Consider the following 14,023-nt stretch of genomic DNA (forward strand, 5'->3'; position numbering starts at 1 on the left):
GTTACTCATATTATTGGGATTATTTCCATGAGTGTATTTCGACTCATAATCTATATTATTAGTGAAATCAAAGTGAGTAAACCGAGGTCGATAGCTGCAGTCGCTTAAGTGCGACCAGTATCCAGTATTCGGGAGATAGTGGGTTCGAACCCCACTGTCGGCAGCCCTGAAGATGGTTTTGCGTGGTTTCCCATTTTCACACCAGGCAAATGCTGGGGCTGTACCTTAATTAAGGCCACGGCCGCTACCTTCCCACTCCTAGCCCTTTCCTGTCCCATTGTCGCCATAAGACCTATCTGTGTCGGTGCGACGTGAAGCCAATAGCAAAAAAAGCAAAGATCTACAGATCAGCCATAAATAAACAAATATAACGTAGTACAGTTTTTTTTAATTTGTGTATTGTAGTTTGCAATTAAGTAGGCTTATGTTAGGATTACGATAATTGACAAAACGCAGTGAACATTTTATTATTATAATAGTGCTAATGTTCTTAGTGTGACTTGTATTCAATTGATCATATGGCTATAATATAGGCTAGACCTATCTTCACAAGAGGACACCATTAGAGTTACTAAACTTCAGAGGCAGAACAGCACAACTGAAAGAAGGTAAGTGTAATTGTAATGCATTATCTTACTAAATCTGGAGAATTTATAGAGTTTTCAAATCCAGATCTGGTGATTTCTGGTGTTTTTCAAATCCATATCTGGTGATAATGATTGTCTAGGTGTTGGCAACCCTGAACGTGGCAACCTGACAGACCTGACCTGGACCTGACAAGTGAACAAGTGCTTTCAGATGTGCGGTTCATAACATTGCCGTAAAACATGGCAGCGGAGAGTGATTCATATCTAAAATAAAAATAATCGGTAAAGATCATTTCCGAATGAACGGAGTGCAGTCTTAATGTAATCAATAGTAGAACTATACGAGTACTGTTTCAGCTCCAAATATTGTAACTAAAATTGCGGCAGTGTTTGTGTAGAAAACTCGTAATGTTAGGTTATGTATGTTTTGCCATTTAGCAGTTTTGGCCTTTTTCACAAGTTATTAAAATGGCAAGAAAACGACAACAAGAAAATAGTGATTATAACTTTATACCAAATTCATGTGAAGACCTTGCTATGCATCGTACTCGCGTGAAAGATATTAGTAATTGGATTGATGATGTTATATCGCTGCACCGTGCAAGCTTTTTGCTGCTGACAGGTCCCGCAGGAAGTGGGAAAATGACTACAGTTAAAGTTTTAGCAAGAGAAAAGAATATTCTTGTGACCGAGTGGATTACGCCTGTAGACTCCTACAATTTATGGAATGGTGATGGTCGTGAGTGGTCGGCTCCAGTTTCTGCTGCAGGACGTTTTAAAAATTTCTTACACAGAGCCGGTAGATATTCATCAGTAGTCGGCGGACTCTCTTCTGGTAAACGATTGATCGTGATGAAAGATTTTCCAACACCATTAATTTCAGAACCTGATGAATTTAGGAAAATAATTGATTATTATGCATCTCATTGTACTACTCCAGTTATTTTCATCTGTACAGATGCTAGCAATAAGCGAAGCACTGACATAGCATTTGAATTGTTTACTGAAAGTTTTAAGCTGAAACATAATATTGTGCATATAACAGTTAACTCTATTTCTGCTACGAATATGTCACGTGCTTTGAAGCGTGTTCTACAGTTAATGAAACAGACTTCCCAGTCTTGTGAAGACCTAGTGAAACAAGCCTCAGAAGAATCTCATGGTGATATTCGCAAAGCTGTTAATAATCTTGTTATTAAAGTTATGGGTGACCAAAAGAAGTTGAAATTAAGTGGTTTGATGAGTGTTCCAAAAGGTAGAGGTAGAAAAAAGCAAGATAAAAGTGTGGCTAAAAAGAAATCAAAATCTGAAGCAGAAGATGAAAATATAGGGTTGTTTCACTGTGTTGGTCGTGTTTTGTATGCAAAGCGAGATGTCCCAAGCCAAACTGAACTAAAGGAAGTTGAGGTTTTAGGTGGTTCAAAACACCTGCTGCATGATCCTCGAGGAGAGTACGTTCATAAACCGATGGATATTGTTGATCAGTTCTCTCATTATGCCAATCAGTTTATAAATTTGGCTCATGGTAACTACTTGGACATATTTTCATGCATTCATTCAATATCTAGTGCAGCTGAATGTTTGAGTCAGTCTGACATTATCACATCAGAATGGAGAGAGCGGGAACTACTGAACACCATAGGATTTAGTGTCGCTGTATTTGGATTAATGGAATCAAACAACGATCCGGTACGTAAGTGGAGACCCTTGAGAGGAAATCAGTGGACAGATGATATCCGCAGTGCAAAAGTGAATCAGGACAGAGTGAAAGAATTGTTTAGTGATACGTACCTTTCTAAACTTGATCTCTTTACGGATTACATTCCAGTCATGTCACAGCTGTGGTATAGTAAAAGTGCGAACAGGGTTGGGCCTGTTGCATGTAAACATGGCTTTTTGCCTCATGACCCTGCAGCTATGATAGGACTTCTGGAAAAGATGAAGTTAGATATGTGTGATAGTAGTAATAGGCCTAGTGTATCTTGTAGTGAGAATGAGGAGGATGAAAGTGGTGAAAGACCTGATACTCCGATACACATTTCGGACGACAGTGAGTGATGGAAAATAGCCTGTGTAGTGTAGAATAATTGCTGTTTGTCTTGTTTCTAAGTGTGATGTGTCTTGTAAGAATACAAGGTACCCAGTGCCTACACAGTACATCACAGCTATTGTTCGTACAAGTTTTGTTGGGCGTTAGCTACATGGGAAAGGGGGGGAAAGGAGTATGCTGCTTTAGTATTCATTTCTGAAATACTGTCAACCAAAGAGAGTGAAACAATTGGCAAAAAATTATTATTATTATTATTATTAATTGTATGGCCTCAGCTGTTAGGTGCTGACATTTTGATTTGACTCCTGCTAGGGAGTGTGCTAGTCAGTTTCGACGTTCCAGTTTTACTCTGTCAGATGGCAGAGTTAACTGGATCTCTCTTGGGCAATCAGTAGCTGAGGTTTTAATTCATTTTGTCAAATAAAATCCAAATATGTCAGCAGAGATCTTTAAAGTATTATTTGCCATCATCACTCGACACGGAATATCGAATGGACCATTTTCCACACTGCAAAAATCCCACTAACTCTGTGAGGTTTGAACAAGCGATCTTGGTATCTGGAAGCCAGGAAAAAGCAGTTAATTGAATTCGGTCTCTACAGTATTTACTTCATGTTTACTTTATGCATATGTAATGAGAAAAGCTTATAAAAATTATGTGTAGCAGTACTTTAAGCACCGTAGATCCTTCCTTTATGCGTGGCAGGGACCCACCAACCCATCTGTTCTTACTTACATAGGAAATGGAGACTATATCAATGCAGCCTTTATCGTTCCCACAGCTTGCTACTGTCTCCGATACACCCCACATCGTGTCTGTCCACAGGGCTGCTACATTTGGTGAAAATAATGAAACCTCAAAGTTTGAAAAGTGTCTTTGCATTTGCTGGATGTGCGCCATAGTGATGGCAAGTCATACATTACTTCAAGTTTTGTCCATTCTTGAATATAAAGGTTCTAATCTCCCAGGGGATACTTGTTCATTAATTCAAGTTTTGTCCACTTTCAAACTTAGAATGCACTGCTGTCACAGGACACACTAGTAACCTGGAGGCTTATGCCCCAATGTAACGGTCTTCTGACTTGCCGGACTTAAGTTGTTAAGTTGGCAGCCTTGTGTAGTGTGCTGTAACATGTTGCACCCCTGTTACTCAAGTTTTACCAAAGGGGAAAAGGAAATAGGGAGAGATGTAAAGAAGTGCGGTGCTGTTGATAATTGTGCCCGTTTTTCTTGCACTTTGTGGTCCCAAGAAGTGTTTTGCAGTAACTTGACAAAATAATTAGATAAAGCTTCCATACCCAATGGCAAGAGATAGGTTACAGATCTTACATGGCACAGCTTGGACGACATCACAAGATACTCAGCAGGTTTGCCAAAATCGGCAAGTTAACCACTTACTCTCATGACAGAAGCATTATGTAATAAACACTGAACCCAGACTTGCTCGGCAAGCAGAGAGATTTGGTCACCAAGCAGCGTACAGGCTTCTTGCATCCCATGACAAAACCATTAGTCTGGACAAAACTATTGTTCATACCAAATAGCAACACAACACAAATTGGCAGCAGCATTCGGCACTTCCCATCACAATTTCTAAATGCAACAATGGCAAAAATGGCAACAATATGAAACTTGGCTGACCAACAGCTACACAGATATTGATCGGTCGTATTCTCCCATTGATGAGGCTTGGGCGATGGCATAACTGAGTACGTGTTCACGATTCGGTCTGGGTATTCTTCTAGAATCTTTGAGAGAAGTAATGTTCCCATCCCATATGCGGTACCACCACCAAGAGAATGGGTCATCTGGAAACCTTGTAGCCAATCGCAGTTCTCACATTCCTTGTGTACAACACCTAGGACTCTGCTCCCTCTGTATAATGGCCTTTCGCCCAGTTTTTGCCAGCACCACTCTGTCCACAAACGAAGTTATCTGCACAGAATGGCTGACCATAGGCACCACAACATATAGCCTCCATAGTACCACAGCAAGATGGCACGAGGGACATACTTTCCACCTGATGCCTTCATTGTAGTAAAAAAAAAAAAAAGAAGTTTGCTTCAATTGCTGGTATGTTCCTGGGAAGTGTGCTTACCCCCAACAAGTTTAGGCTACTCAAGACCTAACTTCATCTTTGGTTTCTCAAGGAGTTTCCCTGGTCCTCGTATACACTTCATTTTTTAAAAATTTAAGTTATGTAAGGTTTATATAAAGGAACAACAGTAAGAGTTCTAGCATTTTTTAAGAAAGGAAGACCATTTTGTACACACACGTCTCAATCATGAACGTAGATTTTATTATGAACTTGAGCATTGACATATTGTATGTGTTTTAGCATAACATAAAAACATTTCGAACGTCATTCCCCCCATAAGTGTTTTAACTGTACAGGGTCTCTCTTATAAACCCGGACCGTCCAGCGGCGTTTTTACTCTCGGAGACCTAAGCAGCTGCACGGGAGTCATGCACGTAGTTGAACTTGTAAAGAGAGTGCACGTGTTTGACCTAGCGTCAATAGCCAGTCTGAATCTCAGCTCTTAACATGGTGAGACAGTTATCATTGCAACACCGTGTTTTCTTACGTAAATGTTATTTTAAGTACGAGTCGGCTCGACAGGTACGCAATGAATTTGTTCAGCAATTTCCTGGTGAAGTGCCACCTTCATGAGCACAGATTCACATAATTGTAAAATAAATTTGAAACTACTGGCTCAGTGCTCATTAAAAAACAATGCGCACAGGCATACAGTTTTAACAGAGGAAAAGCTAGATGACATTGGTGTTAATCTTTGAACGGTCACTGAATAAATCGCTCACAAAATTAGCACAAGAAGTCTGGGTTTCAGTTTCTTCTGCACACAGAGCTATAAAGCTCATACCGTACAGGTTTACATGGGGCCATTGATGCAGCCACAAGTGAGATATTGTGAGTGGTACCTTGCATTATTGAATGTTAGTTTATTCCAACCACAGCTTGTATTCTTTTCAGATGAGGCCTGGGTTCATCTTAATGGTCGTGCGAACAGTCATAACTCTGGCTGTTGGTGCGCAGAAAATCTTAGTGGTGTTTATGAAGTCCCTCATTATGAATGATGACACTTCCAGCATCTTCTGTAAGGAAACATTTCATATAAGATTGTATACACACTTAAAGCAGGGCAGGCGTGTGCGAACGAAAGTTGGGCTGAGGTAGCTGCTACAGCGCAGAGTACATACAGCCTGGGTTTATAAGAGAGACTCTATAAATGTCAATTTTCACATTATCTTTTTTTTTTTTAATAGCAGATGTTCAATATTTTAGGAACGAAACTTGTGCTAATCTTTCAGTTACATAGTTAGACTTTAACCTGGATCATGTTTGTATTTTCATGAACTAGCTATAAAAACATTAAGTATTGGGAGGTAGGATTCTTCTTTCAATCTTAGTTCCCTCATGTTTTCGCTGCTGTGACATACAAGTTGTTTGCTTGCTTAGGAGGAGGAGTAACCAGACAGAAATTAGTTGCACATCTCTGTTTTCATTCTTCTGCACAAATAAGACGGGATGGTGGGTCCGTAGCATGCATAACCTTTTCAGACCCGAGGGTATAATTTTCACAAATAAGGAAATTTATGTATTTTTTCATGCTGGAAAACAGACGAATTATAGATAAAATATTTTAAAATTTAATATAATACTTTAACTTAAATTTATGACTTACACAAATTGTGAGAAATGCATAACTAATTTTTCCAAACTGGGTATGACTTTAAAATAGGTAAATTCTAACTATAATTATATGACAAATTTGACAAATATTGCTTACATCCGTGTGTTTTAAGGGCAGCACACGACTTTAATTTACTTCATGAGATTTCCCAAATAAGTTTGCATTATTTTAAAGGCATGAAAATACTCTAATTATACATTTTTGTTTTCTTGAGTTTATGAAAATTTGTGAAACCGTTTGTATCCCTTAATAGGAACAGAAAACACCAACATTTCACAATCAAGTGATGCAGCTCCTTGACATTATTAATTTAGAACCGAGAGAACAAAATCTACACAAATATATGGTTTAGGTGTGAACTAGTGGAAAATGTGAAGCCAGAAATAAATATGTTCCCAACCTACATATATATACTTTCTGCTACTTAAGGTGTCGCTACCATAATTTTTCTATGCTTGTTTATCTTTCCTACGTATGCACGCTGGGTATGGAAGCAGCATCTATAATTATTTCCTTCTTCATTTCCAGTTTTCATTCTTCTGAGTTGGGTTATGAATGAAGGACCTCCACAGTTTTCTCTCTCTCTCTCTCTCTCTCTCTCTCTCTCTCTCTCTCTCTCTCTCTCTCCACCACTCCTTTCCTTCCTCCAATATTTCTTCTACTTTTACTCCTCTCTTCTCTACACTCTCCTTCACCATATTCATCCACCTCTTTCTGGGTCTTCCCCATTGCTTTCCTCCCATTATTTTGTCCATATTTTCTATGGAGTGTTCATACATACAAGCTGTTATCACTGGAACACAACACACTAGCTGATAAGACTGAAATATTTGTAGAAAATTATTCTTTGTGATATTTTATTTTAAATATTAAATATAAAATCGCTAAAATACTAAAAGTTCAAAATATTACACATGTGCAAGGTTAATTAATTATGAGGAACTTCCACTACACGATGCAATATGGATCCTGTGTTTATCAAACGGAAGCATTTGTTCCTGGTTGGCCTTTTCATGCTTTACTCTGCTATAAATTGTTTTAGAATTCAAGCATCTCTTACTGAATATCTCTGATGCTAAAATGACTTTCATTGGTCAATAATTGGAAATAAGTTATTAATGTGCGTTAACATTGCTCAGTCATCACTAATTAATATTTTCCGTGGAATGTTGGTTCATACTTCCTTCAGATAGCAAAGGAAATACTACTGAAAACAAGCTGTTATTTCTGGAACATAACACACTATAGTTCATTCCATGTTAAGAAAATAGTATTGCTCTTATGACAATAGGGCTGCCATATCGAACGGTTCTGCTCAACAACATCACGGGTAAACGGCGGTGCAAAAATTTGTGAAATTCAGTATAAGTTCAAGATAAAAGTGAAAGAAACTAAGCTGCAAATTATTTTTATGAAGTAAGGGAGGCAGGGGCTATTTTTGGTTTGTATAGAATGAGAGGTAAACTACGGCTCTTAAAAAAAAAACTCAGCATTGAAATGTAAGGCAAATTGGGGGAGAGAGTAGAATTTTTTTTTTTTTTTTTATGGGATTGAGGGGTGAGGAATGCACTTAATTGCATTTAATAAAATTCCCCAGGCAACGCGGGGTACTACTGTGCTGTTGTATAGCTTACAAAAACAATAGTAAAAACTAAATGCGGTCATGAAAACAAAGTGGTAAAATTAAAATGCACTTAAGAAAGAACAGCTATATAACAAAACCAAGCACAGATAAAACACACGGCAATTTTTTTATTAGACAAATTATGCCATGACGTATCACTGCACACCACATCAAAATCTTGAGTAACAACTTCTGTACAGTACAAAAATAATAGAACGCACACAAGTACTGTACAACATACAACCATCTCTCATTCAACACAAGTAACTTATGCCCTGAGGGACTACACGATGCTTGAGTTGCTTAATTAAGGAAGACAATGAAGCGATTGCTGCTCTTGCCATTGTGCTTCCTCCCTACGAATATATTTATTAAAAAGAAAATATTATGTATTTATTTTAATAACTCACGGGCAAAAATGCCTCATCCTTTTCATCTGTTTTCCGTAATACATTATAAAGTACAGTATAATATCCCATAATCACAAGGAACTATGGGTGTCTCAGGGGGTGTGTGTTCACTCCTTGTAGGTCCATAAGAGCAGTACCGTTTTCTTAATGTGGAATGAGCTATAGCATGGTAAGACTGTAGAAAAACCATGAGATGTTGGGGCAGTCAAAACGCCTTCCATATTTTACATTTCGACATACAAATTTGACTGAAACCTTCTGAGTGACAATTAGGGTACCTGCCACTTAGAAAACTTGTGTGTATAGTACATTGATTAGAAGAAACATCCTGAAGTACGTGGGTTCCTGCGCACAGTGTCACAAACCTGTTGCTAATAACATACACATTTCTTGAACGATACCAGTACTTCTCATGAATACCCAACCATTTCATTGGAGCTTCCCAGATCATGTTGTTCATTTGTAGATGTGTGGCTGAGGCTCTGGCAGTCAGTTTCTCTGCGAGAAGCAAATATATTTATATTCCATTGTTTTTAAATGTGATTGATAAAACTCTACTGGTAGCTGCTGGTTCACTGTCTTTATGAATGTCATTGGAACTTGATTATCTCTTGGTCTTGCCCATCATGATATCATCCACGTTAATGACAATGTGAATAGTATTCAGTGCTAGAACAGAGAAGAAGTATAGTAAGCATTCCAGCATAAATTATATTATTTTCAAAGGTAAATTTGTAAAACTTGTGTGAGGAATCCATGGTATAAATGGCATTATAGCAAAAGGTTAATGGTGTAAATCCTACCTTGTAGGAGAGTGAAGTATTCATTGTCAAGGCCAGGGATCCACCAGCCTGACCTTAGAAACATACAACGAGTTTCTCTCATCGGTTGGCCGGCAGGCACGCCCAGCTTATCTGCCTCCCGTTGACTCATCACTTCCCGTTACACAGCACAGCGACAACACGGGAATGCCTGCAGTTTGCTTAGAACGTGTATTAAGACATAGAGGAGATAGAAGAGACGCCAATTGATGATGCCGATGTGTTGGAAGACGACTTCCATTCTGAAACTTATGTTCCTGAATTACAGGAACTAGGTAAACTAGATGAAGTAGTACAATAAATACAATAAACCAACCTGTGTGGTACTGGAAGAGGTGGGGCAACACACTAGAACGTTCACACACCGCCTAAAAATGTTAGGAATTTTGCTCGTAATAAAATAAGAACCCAATTACCTTAAGTGCAGAGACAAGCCGTTGAAGCATGCTCCCCGCTAGATGTGTGGAAACTTTCTCACTGGCGATATGATGAGGCACTTAACCAAATTTACAAACATAGGGATAGAGGCAAAATGAAAGTAATTACTCCGGAAAAGAGATGCTGTGAACACGACTGCAGAAATTCAAGCTTTCTTTGGTCTCTTGTATATGTCAGGAGTTCTGAAAGCTTCCCACCTGAGTTGGAAATATCTTTGGGCATTAGTTGGCACTGGCATGGAATTCCTTCAAAATTGTATGGCTCTCAAGCAGTTCAGGTTCTTACTATGAGCTCTTAGATTTGACGATATAAGTAGCAGAGAGGTACGAAAATTGCTTGATAAACTTACGCCAATTTGAGAAGTGTCCAAGAAATTTGTGGAAAACTGCCACTGTAATTATATAATTAGTTACGTTACACATTATTAAAATAGGCAATAATTGTTTGGTGTTTTAATTACGTCTTACTATTTCTGTACAATATAACACAGCTTTATAACAATTAGAATAAATTTAACAATTCTAGATTTAATTTTTGAACAAAAGGTACAACAAATTAGTTTAATTCAGACGTATCTTGCCTATGAGTATTTATTCATGTTACTGTGATACTCCACCTATAAAGGAATATCAATTGTGACACAAATATATCATAAGTGAAGCTCTGCTTGTCTTTATCATGATCACAGAGGAAAACTCTGTGAGGACCTCTGACGTTATGCGCCCTCTCGGTGTTGATCTGTCGCTGTGGGGTATAACGCCTCCACAAGTGTACACGGTAGAGGAATTTGCTATGTCGCGGAGCAGGGAGTGGCGAGTCAATGGGCTGCTGGCCAACCGATGAGAGAAACTCGCTGTATAGTCACTATTATAACTTAATATCATGAATCAAGTCAGAGAGGAATGCATATAATAGATTGAACACAATGTGGGAAGAAGGAGCAAAAGACCAGGACTATCTTCAAATAGATGGGCTCTCTCCCCATTAATCCCAGTCTTGATTTGTGCCAAGAAGAAAACTGGATAAGTACAGGAAAAGGAAAGAAACATTAACACAGGTGGTAAAAGAATAGGAGCCCAGGACAAGCACAAAAGGAGAAAAGGATCCCAATAGGATAATAATATGAGTAGAATAGTGTTCCTTTCCCTGTACCGTACTTATCCAGCTATCTTGCATCAAGACTGAAGATGAGTGTTGATGAAGCAGAAACGAGCTTGAACTGGAACTGTTGAGAATAGAGCCTATCTGTGGAGATTGTCCTTGTTTGTCCTTGCCTCCTCTTTCTCGTGTTCCCCTCTCCTTTACAAGATTTTAGAATCATTCCATATTGACGGTTTTCACTTTATAAAGGAAATTTAATGTGTCTTCCTATTCAATACATACACATCTCCATTATATTTTAACACAATTTTTTTTTGGCACCAATTATGTAAATAACTTTAACCCTTTTTCACTGAAGATGGCTCAAACGAGTTGAAACATGTTTGACTCTTATTACTCCATCTAATGATGGAGATGTGTATGTATTGAATAGGAGGACATATTCAATTTCCTTTGTAAAGTTCCCTCTCCTGCCATTATGATTGTTGTATACTTATAATATAATGAATTGTGTGAAATTTTCCATACCTCCTGCAGCAACTAAAATTGACTTACAGAAATTCATGTAGGTAGTTGTTGTTGTAACAGCACTGTACTACTCAAGCTTTACAGCATTATGAGGGAGTAGGAACAATTCAAATCATAAGTTGAATTCCTTTTACAGGAGAGGTGATATCCAGGGACCCAGCAGCCCGCATCCAGGAGTATGTTTAATTTTATATATTTATATAAAATAAAAAACTGAGTATATTCGAGAATGTCGCTCACTGATCGGTTCCTAATTTATACCCATTTCTTGTTGTTTTTCAGTATTTCTGCCAGATATTTATAAAATTATTACTGTAGGTTCCCATTTTTACCAAAAGATGTCTCTGACTCAACCATAGTGGATGTCGGTGACTCAGGCAGCTCGTTTTCGTGGCCTTTGTCTGTTAGGTGAAAATGGAGAGTGAAGAAGAATTTGACATTGAGTAGGTTAGCGAGTCTAATAGTTCTGTGTGCGCGATGCTACAAGGAAGAAGGCACAAAGGGAATCCAGGTATATGTGTAAGGAGTGCGATGTAGCATTGTGTGTTGATCTTGATTTAGGGCATTTCACACAGCCACAAACACATGAACAATGTCTTTCTTGTACAGTACTGAGTGTCATGTTATCTTACTTGCCATCTGTTTAGTGCTGTGTTGTTTATTTTACATGTAAGTTAAAAGAAGAAAACCAAACCCCATGGCACTACAGCCCTTGAAGGGCCTTAGTCTATCAAGCGACTGCTGTTCAGCCCGAAGGCTTGCAGATTACGAGGGTCGTGTGGTCAGCACGACGAATCCTCTCGGCCGTCATTCTTGGCTTTCTAGACCGGGGCCGCTATCTCACCGTCAGATAGCTCCTCAATTCTAATCACGTAGGCTGAGTGGACCTCGAGCCAGCCCTCAGGTTCAGGTAAAAATCCCTGACCTGGCCGGGAATCGAACCCAGGGCCTCCGGGTAAGAGGCAGGCACGCTACCCCTACACCGCGGGGCCGGCTAAGTTAAAAGAAGAACCCATAAAAATCTCACTAGTATACTCGGGATTTTAAAACGGGAACTTTTCAGCAGCTTATATTTCATTATTAAGTTCACGAAATTTACTTTCATTGCTACCACTGTCACAGTTTTACAATAAAGAGTCAATTTTAACAATTAAAAATGTAGGTAAAAAAAGAATCAGAATTTTGTAAATAATTGCTATGTTAAGAGGTTAAATGTATTGCACCCCATTCTCCATTGCTTGAGCAGGTACTAGCATTGTCATTGGCTGACATGATGTCATTCGCAGAAATAAAAACACACAGCTTCCATTACCAACCTGTGCAGAATAAAAACACAAGTAAAGGCTCTTTTCTATGGCTTAACACTGCGTGTGCCATACTGCCGCTCAGAAAATTACGCACCGTTTTCTTTTAAGTGACTTACATTTTACTTCTTCTGAATTTTACAGTGTCTACCCCCGTTCATTTCTATATCGCCTCTTCTACTGATCCGGCGTGTACTTGATCTTTTATTTCCTTTTCCTATGCATTGTTTTGCATGTTTTAATCGGCTGATGATGACCTGGACTAGGGTCGAAACCGGTACCACTTCTACGTATTATTAAATAAGAATGTAATTCACTACATTTCTTATTCTTTTGTGTTGAATAGGTTGAATCTCTTTCTCAATTATTTCAATTTCACTGTCTGCAGGGCATTGTATAAGTAATTTGACGTCATAGTAAATAGGTGGACCTTTATAGCCTGCCTGGTGGCCATGGCCATCATCGTTAAGGCGTTGACACTGAGGTTAGCTGGTTCAAGTCCCGTTGGTCGAAAAAATTTCACCATCAGAATGTTGGCCGATAACGTATGGGAGGTGGTGGTATACAATTTCTAATCACCAGATTGCAAGTCAAAAGCCTGGATTAAATTCTAAACCTCTCCGCAGTGCTCATATGGAGTGAGGGCGTATGACTCTGTTGATGGTGATTTGTCCATCGGATGGAGATGTTAAGTCTTGAGCACACCCCTTAGTCTTATTCGACATGAGTAGGTTATGTGCCAGCACCGGGTTTCACCCTCTCCCTTCCTACTATCGTATATCACGTCATTCATTTCTTCTGATTAACTTCTCTGAAGAGGTTGATGTAAGGGAGGGCATCTGGTCATAAAAACCTGCCACAACAGATTCATCTCACTTCATACCCGAGCCCGTAGAGAAACGGAACAAACAAATAGGTCAACCTGCATTTTCATTTCTTAGAAATGTTTGTCAATACGGATCATGATGTTTGTATGGTGCGAAGATTATCAGGTGTCATGTAGTCAGCACTACGAATCCTCTCGGCTGTTATTCATGGGTTTCTAGACAGGGGCCGCCATCTCACCGTCGGATAGCTCCTCAATTGTAATCACATTGGCTGAGTGGACTTTGAATCAGCCCTTAGGTCCAGGTAAAAGTTCTTACCTACCCAGGAATCGAACCCGGGGCCTCCAGGTAAGAAGCTGGCATGCCAGCGCTAAATGTTGCATATCACAAGGTAAAACTCCCACTGCGCTATTCTCCTCTCACTGCACTGATGGATGATGGTTTTAAATTGCTGCCAATATAATGAAACAACCTAGTACTGTTAGTGTTAGGGAGGGTTAGGTTAATGTCTGCGACAAAATTACTAATAGTGATGGTCAGATTCTCTTGATGTCAGGGTTAGGTTAGCCTTTCGTTGTAAGCATCGCCACTTGTCAGCCCTGACAATGCTCTGTACCAT

General features: G+C 39.0%; 1 protein-coding gene across 1 annotated transcript; it reads left to right on the top strand.

Moving 5' to 3' along the window:
- The first annotated feature begins 815 nt into the window (after window positions 1–815).
- Window positions 816–6,552, top strand: Rad17 (Rad17 checkpoint clamp loader component). The gene has a single exon (XM_067158639.2). The coding sequence runs from the start codon at window positions 1,056–1,058 to the stop codon at window positions 2,643–2,645; it is 1,590 nt and encodes a 529-aa protein (XP_067014740.2). The 5' UTR covers window positions 816–1,055; the 3' UTR covers window positions 2,646–6,552.
- Window positions 6,553–14,023: the final 7,471 nt, after the last annotated feature.

Source organism: Anabrus simplex, chromosome X, assembly GCF_040414725.1.
Source record: "Anabrus simplex isolate iqAnaSimp1 chromosome X, ASM4041472v1, whole genome shotgun sequence".
NCBI classification, from domain to species: domain Eukaryota; kingdom Metazoa; phylum Arthropoda; class Insecta; order Orthoptera; family Tettigoniidae; genus Anabrus; species Anabrus simplex.